General features: G+C 40.9%; 1 protein-coding gene across 2 annotated transcripts in view; it reads right to left on the reverse strand.

Moving 5' to 3' along the window:
* Positions 1-12813: 12813 nt before the first annotated feature.
* The window catches only part of LOC136885896 (microtubule-associated protein futsch), a 514102-nt gene continuing 506886 nt past the window's right edge, over positions 12814-20029 (reverse strand). For both annotated transcript variants that reach the window (XM_067158589.2, XM_068230837.1), the window contains one exon: positions 12814-19667. In XM_067158589.2, the coding sequence (XP_067014690.2) occupies positions 14446-19667 (5222 nt within the window). In that variant the 3' untranslated portion in view covers positions 12814-14445. The remainder of the gene's footprint in view (positions 19668-20029) is intronic.

Below are 20029 nucleotides of genomic sequence, written 5' to 3' on the forward strand. Positions count from 1 at the left end.
TTAGTCAGCGGATGTGGTTCCAACATGATTGAGCCTCACCTCACTTTCGACTGAGGGTTCCTGAACACCTGGATCAGATATTCCCTGCAAAGTGGATAGGAAGAGGAGGTCCTGTTTCGTGGTCTGCTCATTCACCTGATCTCACCACTTGATTTTTTCTTGTGGGGCAATGTGAAAAGCCTTGTGTATGAGACACCTGTCAAGACTGAAGAGGATCTCTTGGCAATAATTCTCGCTGCCTGCGACACTGTTCAAAGGACACCGGGGATATTTGAACGGATACAACAGAAATTTGTGCGACGATGCCATGCCTGCATTGACACAGGGGGACGCCATTTCGGACATTTGTTGTAAATGGAGCAGCTTGTGAAACTTGTGCAGGTAAATGGACGTAAATGAGTATAATTTTGCTTAACTTTAGACTCAATTATTTCCTGAATACGGTTCCTTATCTCAAATTGATCCATTTGCTGTCCTCCATTATCTCTTAAAGTTTGTAACATCATCCCAGATACACCCTGTATTTTGTTCTTGTGAATAAGATCAACAATGGCCACTATATCTAGGCCTTTACCTCTCAAGAAAGAAGTTGAGATAGGGGTCGTGGTCGAGGAGAGAATCCACACTGTGCCGACGGAACAGAATGGACAAATGGACACGCATTGCACTTGAGAATTTACTTGGTAGACATGGGCAACAGATTATACTGAGGGGGATTTCAGGACTAATAGGACATGTTAAGAGGAATCTATGTCCATGGAGTGTATGGGGCCAAAAACTTTCCTATTAAGACTCTGTGGTCAAAAATCTCGGGCATCACTCAATTTTTGTCACGACAATTGCCAGGAACAATATAGCCTATATATATATAACCTCAACATCATCAGCGAGACCAAGACAGTGGTGATGGCAGCCAACAGGGACGTCCAGCAAGTGCAAAACTAGGAGACAACCAGCTGGATAATTTTCCGTACTTTGGAAGTGTAATTTCCAGTGATAATTTGGTCAGAAAGGAAATTAAAATCAGTGCAAAAGGGATCAGACTCGCCGAGCTCGATAGCTGCAGTCGCTTAAGTGCGGCCAGTATCCAGTATTCGGGAGATAGTAGGTTCGAACCCTACTGTCGGCAGCCCTGAAGATGGTTTTCCGTGGTTTCCCATTTTCACACCAGGCAAATCCTGGGGCTGTACCTTAATTAAGGCCATGGCCACTTCCTTCCCACTCCTTGCCCTTTCCTGTCCCATCATCACCATAAGACCTATCTGTGTCGGTGTGACGTAAAGCAACTAGCAAAAAAAAAAAAAAAAAAAAGGGGGGGGGGGGAGATCAGAATTCTACCAACAAGTAAGAACAGTTTTATGGGATGACGTGATTCCAAAACCGGCCAAACTGATTATGTTTAATAGCTATTTCATACCAATATTGACCTGTGGTGTTGAAGTGTGCACCTTCACAAAAAGAGATTCATCAAGACTGCATGCATCAGAGCTGAAATTTCTTAGATCCACCATCCAGAAGACCAAAATGGACAAGTTAAGAAATGAGGAGGTGAGGAAAGAAGCCAAAATAAAGACATCCCAATTAGACCGAATCGGCACATCCCAACTACGGTGGTACAGGCATGTTATGAGGATGCAGCCTACGAGAACAGCCAGAATAAATTTGGAAAGACAGGTGGAGGGGAAAAGAGCTGCAGGAAGACCTAAAACCCGATGGATGGACGTGATCAAGGTTGATGTAGTTACCAGAGGATGGACAGTGGATGATGTTCTCCATGACAAGTTTTATATGGACAAGAAGAAGTGGAAGAGGCTCATTAACAGTACTCAGGAAACTGGAACTGTAAAATGATAATGATGATGATAATAATGAATGGTCATGAACAAATTTATAGAAAACATGCCCTTCATTCAATTTTATGGGAAAGTGTCACGTTCGAAGCATCTCGAAACAGACTGCTTCATAGCAGCACCACCAGTCTAGAAACCTTTAGTAGAGAACTGCATTTCGTGCTCTAAACCAGAGAACATTACAGTAGATCAGAGCCATCCAGTCATTGCACTCGGGGATCACTGGGCAGTCGGACTAGTGCTCCTTCCCCTACCACCACTATTATCTGCGCACTTTTTATCGATAGATTTGTGTACGGGTTTGAGGAGTAAGGAGGGAGCAATTCCGATTCCAGTAGTACTGCCAACTGAATGGAAATGAAATCAGAATAGAATTGATAATATGATCAATCGATATGAATTTTGCTAAACCTTTGTTATCTTAAGCCAACAACTGTGTCACACACACATTATATAACATTTCTCGATGTGAATCTTATTCCTAGAGTGAATTCTATAGTTTGGCTTTGCTGCGTAAATAACAACAGTACTAGTACGTAAAGGGTACACCAGATGTCGCACAGCGATGCATAAGCGATTCATAGTTTGTGTTTTAAAGGTTGCCAGTACGAATCTCGAAGATTGCCGAGGTCGGCCAATTCAGCACTAGGGTGTAAATCTAGGGATGGGCTGCGAACGGAGTCGCGAAGAGTCGACACTGCTACCTCTGGAACCGACACTCTCGACTCCAGTGTCGACTCCACTGATGCAGTAACGCTATCTATCAACTATTGTCGGAACTGCTTGGAATTATAGTTCTACGTTCCTCCCTTGGAAACACGTGATACGATGAATACAAGATGATTATTAGCCAGCAAACATTAAATATTGTTTCGAGATTTTATCATCGTTAGTGTTAATGTTGTAGGTCTATTTTGGCGACGATGATGATAATGACGACGCTAATTGTAGTGGTAATAATAATCTGACAGTATACTTTTAGACAATCGCCAATATTGATTTCACCGAGTTCAGTTACGCAGTATAGGGTGCAACGCATGCGACTGCCACCCGGCGTTCCCGAGTTCGATTCTCGGCCGGGTTAGATTTTTAAATTGTAAACGATTAATACCCCTGGCCTGGGGCATAAAACAGAAAAAAAAAGAAGCGAGTGCTTAGAGTATGATTTTACAACAAATTTTTTACCAAACATTGTGCGACATAATAGCCGCCTCCGCAGTCTAGGGAGACCCCGGTATCGATTCCGGCCAGGTCAGGAATTTTTACCTGTATCTCAGGTTTCGTGATCACGTTGAGGTAGAGACCGGGTCTAGAAAGCCAAGAATAACGGTCGAGAGGATTCGTCGTGTTGAACACACGTCACCTCGTAATCTACTGGCCTTCGAGCTGGGCAGAGGTCACTTGGTAGGCCAAGGCCTACCAGGGCTGTCGCGAAAGGGGGCTTTTGTGTATACTACTACTACTACTACTACTACTACTACTACTACTACTACTAATAATAATAATAATAATAATAATAATGCAACAAGACTTAACGTGGTCCTCGAATTATAATGATAACCTACAACCTGTTTTCCAGTCAGTGACCGGGTCAGGAATGGTATGAATGAAGCCCTCATCCTGCGGCGAGGATAGGAATGTACCGGTTGCCGAGGCCTGTCGCACTCCTCTGGGGCAATGATGAATGACTGACAGATAAAGTGAAATGATGTTGGAGAGTGTTGCTAGAATGGAAGATGGCTGGGAAAATCGGAGTACCGGGAGAAAAACAAATCTCACGTGGAGTGACCGGGATTTGAACCACTGAACCAAGCGGTGAGAGACCAAGGCGCTGCCACCTGAGCCACGGAGGCTTTTAATGGTGTAGTGTATGTTCGAATTATGTTATAGGATTTACCCATATTAGATTTGTTTTCATCGTACATGTGCAATTCATAATTATTTACCATTGTTTATTAATTTCCTGATCACGACAAATAAAGACGTGGAATAAAATGTCCGTGGTCTGCTTTGCCGATACCTTCTGACATGACACGTTTAATTTTATTTCAACTACACCATTACGCTCGACGTCTTGGTTAACGATATCGTACTTCACTCTACAATACTCTTAAAACACCCAATGGGCAAATGAGCAGCAACATGCATGATATTTCATGTTATTTTCCGCGCCACGACACGCAAGCGGCCCCGGAATGAGAGTCAAGTTCGCTTGGAGTCGCGAGGCTTCATGCGAAGCGAGCGTGCGGCCCCGCAATGCGCATCAAGTTAAGATGGAGTCGAGAGGCTTCATGCGAACCGAGACCGGTGTTCGGAGTCGATGGAGTCGACGCTCTCGATTCCAGGCTTCAGTCGCGCCCATCCCTATGTAAATCTATCCAGAAAAGGTGCGGACGATGTTCGGACTGCGCTGGCTAGATACGTACTTAAAGTTGTGTAGCCAATGGCTTTTGTGGGATTGTTGACATCATATTGATAGGGCTGTTGCCATAACAGATATACCGTATATACAAATCGAATGATACTCCGATGTATGGAATGTGCAGGAAATGAACTCAACCGTTAAGTAAAGAATAATGTGATTTATTCAAAACTGAGATTTGAACATATTTGAGAGGAAAATTCAACAAAATTTAACGAATATGAACAGATAGTACAGACCTTGAATGACTTTTGCTCAGTCGTTTTTACGAGCTTTTAGTTTTGGAGCAAACGATCTTGTCCGAATTCGGTACAATATTTCTGGACACAGCTATTTTTCAACAATTGCGCAAGTTTCTATTGCACATCGCTGCACAATGTTTACTTTTGGTAAGCTTAGGAACAGAAAAGAAACGCTTACAAATATACATTGAACCGTACATTAATAGAACTTTACATGGATGTTTATACAAAAGAGGGTATTTTTCTTGCGGAAAGCCACTGTAAAATTATTCTAATCTTCGTGACATTAGAAAGCGGTCTTTGAGACTAACATTGCACTACAGTTCAATCAACTCTAATTGAAACAGCTATAGAACACTGTCTACACTAAGAGAAAATGGCTTGGAGTTCTGATAATTCCGAAAATCTCTTTTCAAATTCTTGTAATTGGCAAATTACCTGTAAGTACTTATCAAATTCGACACCACCTTTCATTGTTTCAAGCAATGGAAAATGTCCTGTGTTCCCTGCATGCAACTGGTTTTCCCACAAAATCAATTTTCTTTTGAATGAATTTTTTCCACGAATCGCAGATATTGTGCTTTTCGCCCTGGAGCCTCTACAAAGTATTCATATGGGCAGTAATGTCACTTAAAAATGCCAAGTCCGTCACCCACTTAGTGTCACGCAAAAGAACGCCCTTTCATGTCACAAAAGGTATCTATTGCGTTCTGCACGCAAAAAACATGATGAAGCACTTTCACCTTGCTCAGCCATCTTACTTCTGCATGGTACAAGATATCCGGGTACTCCGCTTCGATGTCATCCAAGAACTCTTTGAATTGACGGTGTGAGAGTCCATGGGAGAGAAGATAATTTACCATTCGTACAACTGTTCCCATTACACGTCTTTAAGCTTGGTGACTTTTGCACAGATTGCCTCCGGGTTTATCAAGCAATGGATCGCCACCATTAGGGTAGTACCGCTCTCAGCCATTTTTAATTTTACATAGCTGAGGAACCCCATCCGTAGACCACATAAATCAGGAGATCCATCTGTCGTTACACTCTGAATCCACTCCCATTTTAATCCCATTGGCTCAAAAACACCCTCCACAGCTTGAAAAATATCAAAACCAGCAGTGGTGTCTTTGAGAGCTACAAGTCTAGGAAATCCTCGGTGACCCGAAGATCGCCATCTACCCCTCGAATGAAAGAATGAGCTGAGCTGTGTCTGCAATGTCGGTTGATTCATCGAGGTCAATAGAAAGCGATACAAAATTTGCTGCCTTCTCCATTAATTGCTATTCCATATCAACGGCCACATCGTCTATTCTGCGAGCCACAGTTTGAGGAGAGAGATTTTGTCAAAATTCTCAACTAGCTCCATAGGACAAATACGTGCCATCGCGTCCATTAGGCACTCCTTGATTAAATTCCCTTGCACAAAGGGTTTCCCTCCTTTGGCAATTCGCATCGAAAATTTGTAACTTGCTCGTAAAATGGGTCCACCAACCTCACTCTCCTCTTATCTCCTGTCAGACAAAACCACATTACGGTAAGTCACAATTTTAGTATTCTTCAGATAATTAAATCATTTCTTCATTCCTGTTTGTAAACAAGCATTTTAAAATTTTTAAAATAATACAGAATAGTGTATGATGTTCAGTCATGACAAATGCAAAACTGATTTAGTTACACGCTATCAACAAAGCGCATTGGACTAGACTAGCAACATTGATCGGCTGCTCACTTTGGCACAGCAGGCAGACCGCACGCTCAGCCAGCCAAGCTCCTCCCACCACTACCGAAACTACCTTCCACCAAAGCATTCAGGGAGCACTGTGTGGATGCCTTGCAGTAGATAAACAATTATTGTCCTCTCACTCAGTACATAAGCATGAAGTCAGAAAAATTTGGACATAAATTTTGGCTTGCTGTTGATGAAAAAAAAAAATCCACAGCCTGTTTGGCATCATTCAACCGGGTCTGGAATGAATGAAGCCCCCTTCTAGCGGTGAGGAATTGAGTTGTGCCAGCTGCTGAAGCCTGTCGCACTCCTCTGGAGCAATGATTAATGACTGACAGATGAAATGATATTGGAGTGTGTTGCTGGAATGGAAGATGAAAGGGAAAACTGGAGTACCCAGAGAAAAACCTGTCCCTGCCTCCACTTTGTCTGGCACAAATCTCACATGGAGTGACCAGGATTTGAACAACGGAACCCAGCAGTGGGAGGCCGCCTGCGCCCCGGAGGCTCCTGGCTTGCTGTTTATGCAAAACCCAAATACAGGTACATTTGGGAAAGGACGAGTCATAGCCCCCGAATGTAACTCTTGGAGATAATGTTGTTTCTTGCCTCATGCAACAATTTATTTCAAAAGGCTGGAACGTGAGATGCAACTTTCTTTACTTCAAAAAGTCTTAGTGATTCTTAGAGTAAAATGAGCAGTAGTTTGGTTGCCATCATCTGCCAAAACTACCAGAGGGACTGGGCACAGCACCACTATTTAAAATCTGGTGACTCTGCACTGACATTCTATCAAGGTTAACAAGATTGTTCTCTTGCTTAGCATGGCTAGACATCTTCCCCTTGCTACTATATGACGTACTATGTTAATTACAACTTGGCGGCTCACAATGGGTACTGAGAATGTTTTGTTCCTGCACTCGGAAACCTTTGTGTTTCATGGTAAAAGTCAAGTACATTTGGACAATTTATGCAGTTTGAAGTAGAATAAGAACCAGGAAATGCTACCCTGGCCAAATGTATGAGAAAATAGTCTTCAATATTTGACCATATGATAAAACTTTATTCAGCGTAGCCCATTTTATAGACGTCCATGAAAAACCTTTCACTGATTTCCCAAAGCAAGTTACCCTTACAACTTAACTGGGTTTAAATATGGAGACAAAACAATTCATTCACTTCATTGCTAAGTAGTTACAACAGGATGTGGTAAAAAATATATGTGAAAAATGTTCAGTATCAGGATTTAGTTTCACAGACCAAAGTGCTGAAGAACATATGATTGTTTATGCTCATTAGGTGCCTGATGGGGAGGCAAGGGAGGCCATTTTAGGCCTTGTGCCTCTCGAGAACGGTAGGGCAGAGTTGTATTTTTCTGCTTAGGGCTTGTTTGTAAATGGTTTGTGTGAAAACTGACAAGGCAGCATTTACTGGTTCTAAATTGGGATCCATATTGGAAAACAGAAGCCCCACATTTAAATAGCATTCATTGTACCACACACTGCCAACAGTTGGCCATCCTTGACGCTGCATATCTGTTCCTTACCTGGAAATGCTTAATGAAACTCTGAAGAACCATATTCAAATTCTACAAAAGATCACCAAAACACCTCCATGAGCTTAAAAATACTGCAAAATTTTTAGAAAGTGAGATACTGTATTCATAAATGGTGGCTGTGTAGCAAACCTGACACTTTGAAAGCTTTGCATTATGAACTTGTACCTCTTGTTGTCCATCTTCAGGATAGGACGAATCAGCAAGCAAGGAATTGTCCTCACAAACACGTCTCAAGGTTGAAAAGAATACAAATCAATTTGTAACAAGTTGCTCAGAAGCACAGTTCACCACTTGAATTGCTGCCTTGATATAGTTGAGAATGAAGTAGGCACTAAATACCACGTTCTGGATTTCTTATGCCTGTCTAGGGCTCGGAAGGATATATATTTGCATGTTTTTTCTTAGGGGTTAAAAATGAATGCTTATACAATATGTAACGAACTATGGACTTTTCTGTCATTTGAACATGCTTTCATGGTGCTTATAACTGCATATTTTTGTGATTTTGATACATGTATCATATTTTTATATTTTAGCAATCAGTTTAATGGTTTTTACAGTACTTTTAATGTTTTTTCATCTGGTTGATGTTGGCAGTAATGTTGCGCATGATGACACAACTTGTCATGTTGTGACGAGTTGTCACAGTAAATCCCCTGTTTCATCATCTACCCTCACGTTTTGTGCTTAGCTGTCAACTGGCTGTCCATTGAGTCGTGTAACGGTGTTGTGAGCTGGTTGTGACCAAACTATGTTTCGTGTATAAAGTGTCCGTGAAATGTCGAAATGTCGTGTGGCTTTTAGTGCCGGGATATCCCAGGACGGGTTCGGCTTGCCAAGTGCAGGTCTTTCTATTTGACACCCGTAGGTGACCTGCGCGTCGTGATGAGGATGAAATGATGATGAAGAAAACACATACACCCAGCCCCCGTGTCATTGGAATTAACCAATTAAGGTTAAAATCCCCGACCCGGCCAGGAATCGAACCCGGGACCCTCTGAACCGAAAGCCAGTACGCTGACCGTTGAGCCAACGAGTCTGACAATTTTGCAGATAATTTATCCTTATGCAATTGGTGTTCTCTCAGACAAAATAGTAAGAGCCATTGCCGAGCAATCATCTATTGAAGACTTCCACGCCCACTTGCTAGCTAACTTCATCCCGGCTAGGGCAAGGTCCTCACTTATTCAGAAGTACTATTATCGTGTACAGCGGTTGGATGAAAACTTGGCATATTTCATCTAAGATATTAAGTTCTATACTAGGGCGTTCGCTCTTCACTTCCCTGAAGATCAGATTGTACAGGCTATTGTGGAAGGTATTTCACCATCTTATAGGTCATATTTGTGTTTCGCGGCGTGCCCGCAAACCTTCTCTGAACTTGAAGCATTGGCCGTCTCAGCGGAAGGAGTTAGATACGCCGATTCCTTGCATGTCGCGAAAGAACCCCCTCCTTCTTTTAGTAATCCTCGGCCTCCACCTCGCCGACCTGTCACACCCCGTAAATGTTATGCTTGCAGGTCGTCTGACCATCTTCGCAATAAGTGTCCATTGATCAAATCTAGTAGGGTAAATAACGGAGCTGGCTCATCACAAGGCTGTTTTAAATGTGGGGCTTTCTCACATATCGCCAAGAATTGCCCAAATTCAAATAGCACCCTCTCCTGCTCAACTTCTGGTGCAACTTCCACCAATGTCACTAATAAGTGACTAGCGGCTTCGGCTGAGTCGACTAATTCAGCTTCCCAAGGCTCAGCCCCCGGTAAACAGGTCGAAAATTCAGGGAAAATTCAGTCTTCAAAAAGTGTCCGTTAAAAAGTTCTTTAAATGCCGAAAATAAGAGCAACTTTGAGTTATAGATTAACTAATTTACAGTAGTAGTTTTCAGGTGACTTAATAGCTACAGATAATAGGGTACTGTTCTGTGGAACATGTGAGAAAACTATAGGGAGTGAGAAAAGATTTCAAATAGTTCAACACATAAACACAGCAAAAGATAAGAAGAATTTAACTAGCAAACTCACATATAAAGAGCCTGTTCAAAAACAACTATTAGAATGTTTAGAAAGCAGGATTAATGAATTTTCTTAAGACTTGTGCCAAGCATTTTTAGCTGCTGATATTCCCTTGTATAAAATTAATAACCCCACATTAAAACATTTTCTTGCTAAATACACTCGACAACATGTGCCTGAAGCAAGTGCATTGCGTAAGACTTACGTAGAACGTTGTTACAATAACGTATTGTCAAATTTACAAATTGAATTAGCGGATCAGTTTGTGTGGTTGTCTATTGATGAAACCACTGATTCTGAGGGCCGATTTATTGCTAATGTAATTGTGGGTGCCTTAAATAAAGAACAACAGACGATGCCATATCTTCTTAATGTGTGTGAATTGCCGGTCACCAACAATGTAACTGTAACGCAGTATGTGATGGACTCATTGAAATTATTATGACCAACTGGAATCAAATACGACCAGCTACTTCTATTTGTTACCGATGCAGGTACATATATGGTAAAATCAGGACAAACACTGAAAGGCATTTTTTCTTAGTTCATATACATAACTTGTTTGGCACATGCTGTTAATGGCATTGTTGAGTCAATACGCAATTCTTTCCCATTGGTAGATCGATTTGTGGCCTGTTCAAAGAAAATGTTTGTTAAATCTCCTTCAAGAGTCAAGTTGTTTAGATAAAATGCATTCAATATCTCACTTCCTCCTGCGCCAGTGTTAACACGATGGGAAATACGGTTGGATGCAGCTTTGTATTATGCTCAGCACATAGAAGTATTCAAAGACGTTAATTTATTGGACTCGAATGAAGCTGCATCAATACAAACAGTGCGAAATAATCTGTCAGGCTTGAGTTAGAAGAGAATCTTGTTTTTATAATTGCCCATTTTTCTTTTTTGCCAATCACCATAACGTCACTGGAAGCTGTAGGGTCTTCCTTAAAGGAAATACTTACCGTTTTCGAAAAAACGATACCCAATCTAAATTCTGTTCCTGGTAGTATAGGACAAAAAGTGAAAGAAAAAATCAATTATGTAACTTCAAAAAATCCTGGTTATAAACAGTTGTGCGATTTTCGAGACATTCTCGAAGGAAAACTGTCTGTCACTCCAAGAGACTTGCCTCTTTCTGTGGAGCAGTTATCATTTAAATATGCCCCAATAACATCGTGTGATGTGGAAAGAAGTTTTTCACGTTACGAAAGTGTTTTGCAAGACAACAGACGATGTTTCTCAGTTGAAAATTTGTGCAAAGTGATGGTTGTAAACTGCAGTTCATCACTCAGCATTGACAGCGAGACCATTTCTGCTTCAACCTCCAAGGAATAAATCTAAGTTTATTATTATCAATACTAACCTGACTTGTCTACTGCCATTTTTCATTTTAGTGCATATTTACTGGCATATTTTCAAGTTTTTAAGAGCATATTTGAATGCATATTTAGTTTTTTAGGACATGAACTTCCGAGCCTTATGCCTGTCTCCAGATAACACTCGAGCAGTATATGGCAATAAATTCTACATGTTCTGAGAATTGAGCAATGCAGTGAGAGTGAAAGGTTTTCGTTGTATAGGTTTGTAATAACATTACAGTTTTTAATTGACCTGTATGAGAAACTGAAGCCACTCTGTAAATTTTTACAGTCTAAGGAGCTACTGTTGTCAGAGGTACAAATGTCAATGATGGTAACTGTGGAAATGATAAGACTTATATCTTTCCTCTGAAGGATAAAATGTGAAAGAATTCCTTCCTGACACTGCAGACTAAAAAAAAAAAACCGGAACTGGTCAAAGTACTAGGGCAACCAATGATTTTTTACTTTTTAAAAATACAATTTCCTTTATGTCGCACCGATAGATCTTATGGTGACGGTGGTATAGGAAAGGCCTAGGAGTGAGAAGGAAGTGGCTGTGACCATAATTAAGGTACAGCCCCAGTATTTGCCTGGTGTGAAAATGGAAAACCACCAAGGAATTGTTCTTGCAAAACAAGTTTCAAGGGGAGGAAGAATACAAATCAATTTGTAACAAGTTGATCAGAAGTACAGTTCACCACCTGAAGTGTTGCCTCGATACAGTTGAGAATGAAGTAGTTACCAAGTACCACGTTTTGGATTTCTTGTGCCTGCCTCAAGATAACACTCAAACAGCACATTTTTGTTGTGCCTAGAAAATCTGCTATGTGATAATGTTTCAGGTTAGAACTCTTGACAAGAAAGGTTCTGTCATCTAAGGTTCAGTATTGCATGAACTATTTCAACAGATTTTCATTCTAAGTGCTGTGGGTCAGTATTTTTCCCCTCAACATTGTCATGTAACCATATTTTGAAGCACAACAACGATATGGCAATGAGGAGATTCTTCAGTTGACACTTTTTTGTTATTGCTGGTAGGATTTTTTGCCATCAGAATAGCTTTAACTAAAGAAGGCCAAATATCTTCAAGGGCAAACTACACGAGTTTCCCGAGTGCTTAGGTGAGCCGAAGAAAGTGTTTTAAGGAATCGTGTGCATTGCAGTAACAACAGTATCTTGTGAATGAGGATTCAGCTTTGCTAACAGGATAAAAAGGAAGTAGAGACTTTCTCTGGACATCATTATACTAGATATCAGTAAATGGACCACCCTTAGAAGACTTCACTCCTGTTGTAGCCATAGACAAGAGGTATTTCTCATCAGGACTGTGCCATATCAACAGCCACAAAAGCAAACGCTCCAAATCCACCTAAGCAAGACGCGAGTGTTAATCCTGCAAAGTAATTTTTAATTTATTTATTTTTAAATAGCATTATATGATCTTCAACTCGATAACGAGACTAAAATAATTCAAACTGGCCTAACAAATAATGGACCAATGCAATAATTCTGGTTTATGCTGAGCGTTAAAGAAAATATTTTTCTGCTATTCCCCCAGACTTCTGCCAAGTGAGAATTACCAACAATTTTTGAGGGTTGAGTTTATTTTCATGCTGGAATAACTGATGGACAAATACCTCAAGCAAAACATCAGTATTATATATTTTATCAGTCTCTGAAATGTATGCATTCACACATCATGCACATACAAACAATAGTGATTTTTCATACATTCAATAACAGACATGAGAACAAATTAAAAGACAGGGCAGTATTCATCATCGACTACTTGCACAATAACAGAAAACAGGTATTATGACGTTAATTTTACCAAAAGGTAGTTCAGTTGAACATAATATAAAAACATATTTTAATTTTTACAGAAAATTGTTTAACTGGTAGAGCATGGGAGGGAACTCTTAATACAAAACAGAGTTATCTGACAAAGAATTATTTCTTGAACTGGCTTCAAGCGTTTACAAGATAACATTCATGAGGAGCATATCCGATATATTTTGGCAGGATTTAAAAATGGAACAGCATAATTTCATTTGCATTCTGTAGAAAGATTGCACGACTAGATATTACATTATTTCTGATGCAATGGCTGTGCTTCTGAGACATGAATAAGCCAGCAAGAGTTCACTCCTTGATCTAAGAATGATCCATAACTGCCACGAGCTGTCCTCATTTCACACAAAAAGAATATCTTACAAATGACTTCATAACAAAAATAATATATAAAAGAATAAAAAAGACATTTTACTACTACAAGTGTATACACAATAATAATAAATTAACACTGTTTACCATTGTTCTAAATATTTAGCATATATGGAACATTACATGCATTTTAAGATAATATCTGTACACTCAACAGGTTTAAAAGGTACCAGAGTTTGTTATTAGCACGCTCTGTTTATGTGGCCTGATTTATGTTTCCTGTCGCAAGATAATAATCACAAGTCCAAGCAACAGCTAAGCTGATAAAATACAATTATACATGAAGAACTTAACTCTGGATGAGCTATGGAAAATTGTGTCTGGTTTTACAATGGCTGATTATTTAGGGATATAAAATAATTGTATTATATATACATATACACACACATACAAAATACTTTTACCTCTTCACGTTCACGTGTCTCCATTATCACCTCTTCCCAGACATTCTCTTTTAAAAAACTCCTAAAAATTCTCAAAAATTGCACATCACACATTTTAATTCCCTTGCATTATGAATTCCGTATTTAGTGTAGGAATGCCAAGTTTTAACTTAAAAACGTTCTTTATATTCCATGAAAAACTTCAGTCCTATCTTAGCTGGAAGTATCTAGCACAATTCTGCCATATTGGTAATAATAGGTTGTTCTGCATTTCGGCAGATCCAATCATGGCTGTGATCCAGTCATGATAGCCATAGTGATAAGGATACTGAAATAAAGGAGTTCATGAAGTATTCACTTCCTTCCTTCCTTCCTTCCTTCCTTATTCTGAGTATAATTGAGTAAATCAAGCAGTCTATTGCCTTGGCAAAGACAGAAGTAGATTTGCGGAGCTGGAGGGAATTTTCATCTAAAAGGAACTGAAAAAAAGTTAACTTAAAATGCTGAAACTTAGAGCTTCATAAATTCTACATGTTCTGGGAATTGAGCTGGTGCCGGAGATGCAGTATGCACCCAACTCATATTTGTTTGTTTTTTAATATTTCAGGTGCACAAAGCTTTGATCTAGAACTTTCGATTGCTAAAATTCAACACAGAAACATTCATACAGTTGTAACTTTCATTGATGCAGTACTGAATTCAGTTTCGCTTGCATCATTGCTTGGTCTGTCATCACTAACACTTGTTATGTAAGATTCACTCCTCTTTATAGGAGTAGGGATGTTTGAGCCCACCGTTGTTTCACTTCGGAGTGGAGGATTGTAGTTAAATGGTGGAACTATAGCAGATGCTGGAGCATTGCCTTCACTTGGGTCTATTCTAATAAAGGATCCTAAACGAGACAGTCTCTTTGGGTTATCAGAACAGTTTTCTTCCACTCCATTGCTTTTAGCATTATTTCTCTTTCTCCTAAGAACTACCTCAGTAGCAGATTTTTCTATGCTAGCCACATCTCCCCTGTCTTCACGTCGAATCCACACTTCATTTCCCTCCTGTGTTCGAGTAATAGGTTGGACGACTCCTACACCAACAATTTCAGCTGCAGTTAATCTTGACGTTGATTCTGATATGTCTATCCTCTGGAACCGAGTGTCATCATTTACATCTTTCATCTCTTGATTTGTTATTCCTTTTGAAGGTAGACCTTCAAACGTAGAACTGCGCACTAATCTTGGAGGGGATGGAATATCTGATGCAACTGTCACATTGTTTTCGTTCTGGAGTTCAGCTCTATTGCTAGAGGAGGTAATCCATACACGAGCATCTTTCTTTTGAAACTTTTGCTTTTGTTTGTTCTCTTCAACTTTCTTCCAAAGTCCAGCAATTTTACTTGTAACCTCCTTTTTGACGCCAGCCTTCTTAACATTAAGAGTGCCTCCGGACGTAACAGAAGTAAGGCTGCAGTTACTATTGGACCGCTGCTTTGCTGTAATTGTTGATTTTCCACCATTTAGACTCTGGTTACTAAGAGAGGTCTTCATTTCACCACCGGCAATACTCCTTCTGTTGGCCAATTTTGCTGCAGGTAAGCGTGTACTACTTGACTTTGCTGGTATTGTAGTTGCCTTTTGTAGAAATTTTTGGTCTGTTCTTATGACTGTGCTACTAACTCCCTTTGTAAGTTTAGTATTTGTTACAGATCGAGGCACAGAACCAGGCTGCATGGACTGCTTTGGCTTCAAAGCAACAGGTATTGCTTTGGGAATTCTCTTTTTCTTCACATCTGGCAGTTGCTGCATGCCTTCTGTCTTCTCCACAGGTGATAGAAGTGATGATGGTACTGGTATACGTGTCTTTGTTGGTGACGATGGTACAGATGTCTTGGGAGCAGTTGCTATGGTGGGTTCTTCTTTAGTGAATGTTCCTTGTCTCTCTGGAGGTCTAAATCTAGGATCTTTACCCTGTTGATCTTCCACAGTAATTATTTCCTCCGCATTCCTATCACTGTTATTTGGTGTGTAGCTTGTATTTGGTGTATTGTTGGGAGTCCTCAAGGAACCTCCACTTCCTGCACTTCGAGGAGTAGATGCTTTGGAAGATGGAGAAGGAGTTTTTAAACCAGAATAGCGTTGTGGACCTTTTATACCCTTGGATGTTTTTGGACTAATATTTAATGGACTAGCTCCTCCAGAGGATGATGTTCTTGACAGAGAACGAGGAGAAGGTGTTGTTGAACTTCCACGCACGGTCTGTCTCAGAGCTGAAGCCCGTGTTGGTCTAACAGAGCCAGTACTGGGTATGGCACTTTTCCCTACAATGGGAATACTACTTTGAGGCCGAGATGACTTGGGAAGATTGGATGGTTTGACTGTTGGTCTCCTAGAACTTGGTGCAGAGTATAAGGCCTTCCGCCTACCACGGACAGGCTTTGGACTGTTAACATTCCCTGTACCTTCCTCTGTATTGACCGACTCCAAACTCTGAGCATTTTCTAAGTTTGGTTTTGTTATACGTGGACCTTTCATATCTTGTGGGAGATCTTCATCACTACTTTCACTTTCCTCACTCCCTTGATCTTCTGGTTCTATTTCTTCTTGTTCTGCTTCTAATTTCACTTGTTCTATCTGCGGTTCAGCCTTTGCCATAACATCATCTTCAAATACCTCTGGCTCTTCAGGCATTTCTCCTTCAGCAGTTTCCATATTTGGAAAACATTTCTTTATGTCCAAACTTGGTCGCTGAGGAGTGGAACTAATGTAATGCTCAGACTCTGACTCTATAGAAACCAAGCTGAGTGTTTCACAATCCAAAAGCATATCATCACTACTCTGTATTTCAGAGGATTCACTTGTACCTCTGTTTTCATTAAGGGTTCTGATGACAACATTAGCATCATGCTCGAGTAGTGTTTCAAATTCTTCAGGAGTGATGTTTAGTACAGCCTCCACATAATCAAGCCCACTTTTATCAGAGTGCACTATTTCACATGGTTCATTTCCCTTCTCTGGACTCTGAGATAAACCTTTGTCTTCACTAAGAGTACGTGTCTGAAACCGTTCTTTAGCCTCAGCTCTCTTCTGTTTAATAGTCTTCATGCTGCTTGACTTTCGGGCAATTGGGAGTTCAGCTTTTTGAATGTCCACTGCTTTTTTGTCAGCTGAAGCATCATCTTGTTTTAGAATCAAATTAGCTCCATCATCATCCATCATTACTTCAGATTCTGGTGTATCCGACTGTTTATTTTGGATAGCAACAGGTTTGTCTAGTACTTGAGTTTGAAATCTACTTCGATCTTCTATGCGGCGCTGTTTTGGTGTGACTTTTGTAGAGTTTGGTGATTTTATAAATGTTTCATTTCCCTGTTCAGATTTCACTGTTATACCTGTTACTTCTTGAGATGGTTCTTCACCTGGCACCGACTCTTGGAGTCGTCCTGCAATTTGCGACTTCATTTCTGAGAGTTTTCGTTCCTCTTCACCAGCTATGGTGTACGTTCTGTAACGCTCCTTGACTAGTTGCCTCCTTTGCTTTGGAGTTAACTGTCTTGCTTTCAGTTTATTCTTTTTGGGAGTTGACTCTGCTGAACTTGTTGCATACTGATCAGACGGTACAGGTGTTGCCTTTCGACTACCATCAGGGGAGTCTACTGTGTATGTCTGAGCTGGGTCCTCTGTGCACATTTCTGTGTCACTGCAGATAGTCTCTGTGCCTGGCTCCATTGCAGACTCTTGATCAGTCATGTCACCAATTTCATTGAAAGCTGACGGAGGGTTTATATTGTCCAGACAATCACTAGCACTACTTGTTTTTACACTAGCGGACATGGCAGTGGATGCATAATGGGCGGCATACACTTCTGCCATCACACTTGCAGCAGGCCTCAGCAAATCAAAAATAGCATCGCTATTAGCTGGAGACTGATCTGAATTTGATTGCTCCTTTCCCGAGGAATCAGCTACTTCAGAAGTAATGCTAGCAACACTGATCATACTATTCTCCATATCCACAACATCAATAACCTCTTCCATAGCTGACGGAGGTTTGATATTGTCCAAGTGAGAATTACAGCTGCTGGAAGCACTAGTGTTGTCTAGTAGATTTTCAATACTCCCATTGTGAGTGTTGCCAAGAGCTCGTCTTACCATCATACCAACCGGAAGAGACTTCTTTCGGGAGTGTCTGCATTCCACTCTGCTTCCAGTAGCAGCAAGACGCTGCTGAAGGGAGTTACATCGCTCCTGGTTTTCGGCACCTTCTGCGTTGTCTAATTGCCCTGATAGGCTCGTAGTAAGGGACACAAGACTTCCCATCATGGAAGGTGGTTTAATAGCATCCAGATCCATGGAATTGAGGCTTGTTATGCTATGTTCCATATCCTCCATCCCGGCTGCCTCAGCCCGGACTGCCACAGCAACTTTCCCTGCCTCTAGTTCGATGATACACGAGTCGGTCATAGATGTTTCCTGTTGGTTGAAGGCTGCACTGTCTTCCTCAGCTAAATCTGGCAATGCACCATTATCCTCACGATTGTCACTTTTGAATGATGCAATCAGCGGTGCACTCATGCTTAAACTTGGGAATGATACATCATTAGGCGATGTGTCTTCATTCCACGTATCACTACCTACAAGGCTCTGCTTCATCACACCAGCTTCTCCATTCTTCTCCTTGTGATTTAAGTCTTCAGTGTAAAGTACTAATTCTTCAGTCATTCGATCCAAAGAAGCAACCATAGCATCTGCTTCTTGCATCTTCCTTGTAAGATTTCTATCATCATTAGCGAATTCTGATGATGGACTTTCTCCAGAAGATAGAGGAGACTTATCATCTGAACTACTACCCAGAGGGCTTATCACATCCTGCTTTGGTAAAAGTCTCTTAGGTGTGTAAGATTCATGGTCAATCTCATACAGGTCTCGTGTTACATTTCTAGTGGCTGACTCGTACAAAGTGGTTCGTATTGTTTGAGACTCCCTTATATCAATTCCTAATACTTTCGTTCCATCATCAGAAGTTATTGTCTCTACCACGAGAAGCTCATTCTCTTGACTTTCACACATTTCTATAGCCGGAGGTTCAATGGTGCATATGTCCGGGGTGACAGGAACAGCGTGGCAATCGTTCTCTGTCTTCACTGTAGTTCTCTCTTCCTCTGTGCTCTCTGTCTCTTTTCCGGTGACTGCGATGTCTTCGTCTACGTCTGCTGCTGCTGTCATGACTATTGCAGCAGACGAATCCACCCCGTTTTTTGGAACATGTTCACTACTCCCACTAGCTTCATCATCCAGTGTCATACGTGCCATACCGCTTTCAAGTCCTCCTATGGCAATTTCACGTCTCCCGTGAGGTTTCAGTTCAAGTTTCTGCATAGGCATAAATGAAGTGCCATGGACCTGCCTATCACCACCAAGGTGTGCTGGAACTGGAATCTTACATCCTCCTCCAACCTTTTTCTTAGACCCAACAGGTAGAGCAATGCGGCTTCCCTTGCAGCTGCTGATGTCAGATTTACTCTTGGGCATTCCTGAACTGATACACTGTTCCAAAAGTGCCTGCTCTGACGGTGTAGGCTCAGTAGAGCCAAACGAGTCAACACTTAGGGAGCTAAGAGAACCATTTCGAGACAACACTGTAACCATATCCTCCGATGTGGAGCTGTTCTTGTTGTGCAGACGCAAAGAATCTTCATGGCGTTCACTGCGGTCCCCCCAGCTGCCATCTGAAGCCATCATGAGATGTACAGGAGAACTCAAACTTTCAGCATCCAAGACCTTGTGAAGAGGAGAGACAGATGGTCGTTCTGATGAGTTCAGCACTGTTCCATGAGGGGGCAGAGGAGAGTGCACACTAGAAGCTCCAGAAGCTGGTCGAGCATCTTCCATCACTGGAACACAAGATTTCATAAAGAACATTTTTAAATATTTCTTATACCTAATACAAGTAACCAATCTTAAAATTAGAATAATCAATCATCCTGTAATGTGAGGTATCTTCAGATAATCTGGAGTGAATAACAAGTCAAATACTTTTGTGGGTAATTAAAGACTCACTTCTAAACATTCACTTCATTTTCATTAATGAAACCGAGGTATGCCATCAAATATGAGAATAACTCTTGTTTATGTTGGAAATCAAAGACCTTGATAATTAAAAATAGAATAAGATGCATTGGGCCTAGTACTTGGAATGATGATTATGATGATGATGATGATTATGACATAACCTCTCCTGCCCAAATACCATCCT

The sequence above is a fragment of the Anabrus simplex genome, chromosome 1 (assembly GCF_040414725.1).
Source record: "Anabrus simplex isolate iqAnaSimp1 chromosome 1, ASM4041472v1, whole genome shotgun sequence".
In the NCBI taxonomy this organism is placed as follows: Eukaryota; Metazoa; Arthropoda; class Insecta; order Orthoptera; family Tettigoniidae; genus Anabrus; species Anabrus simplex.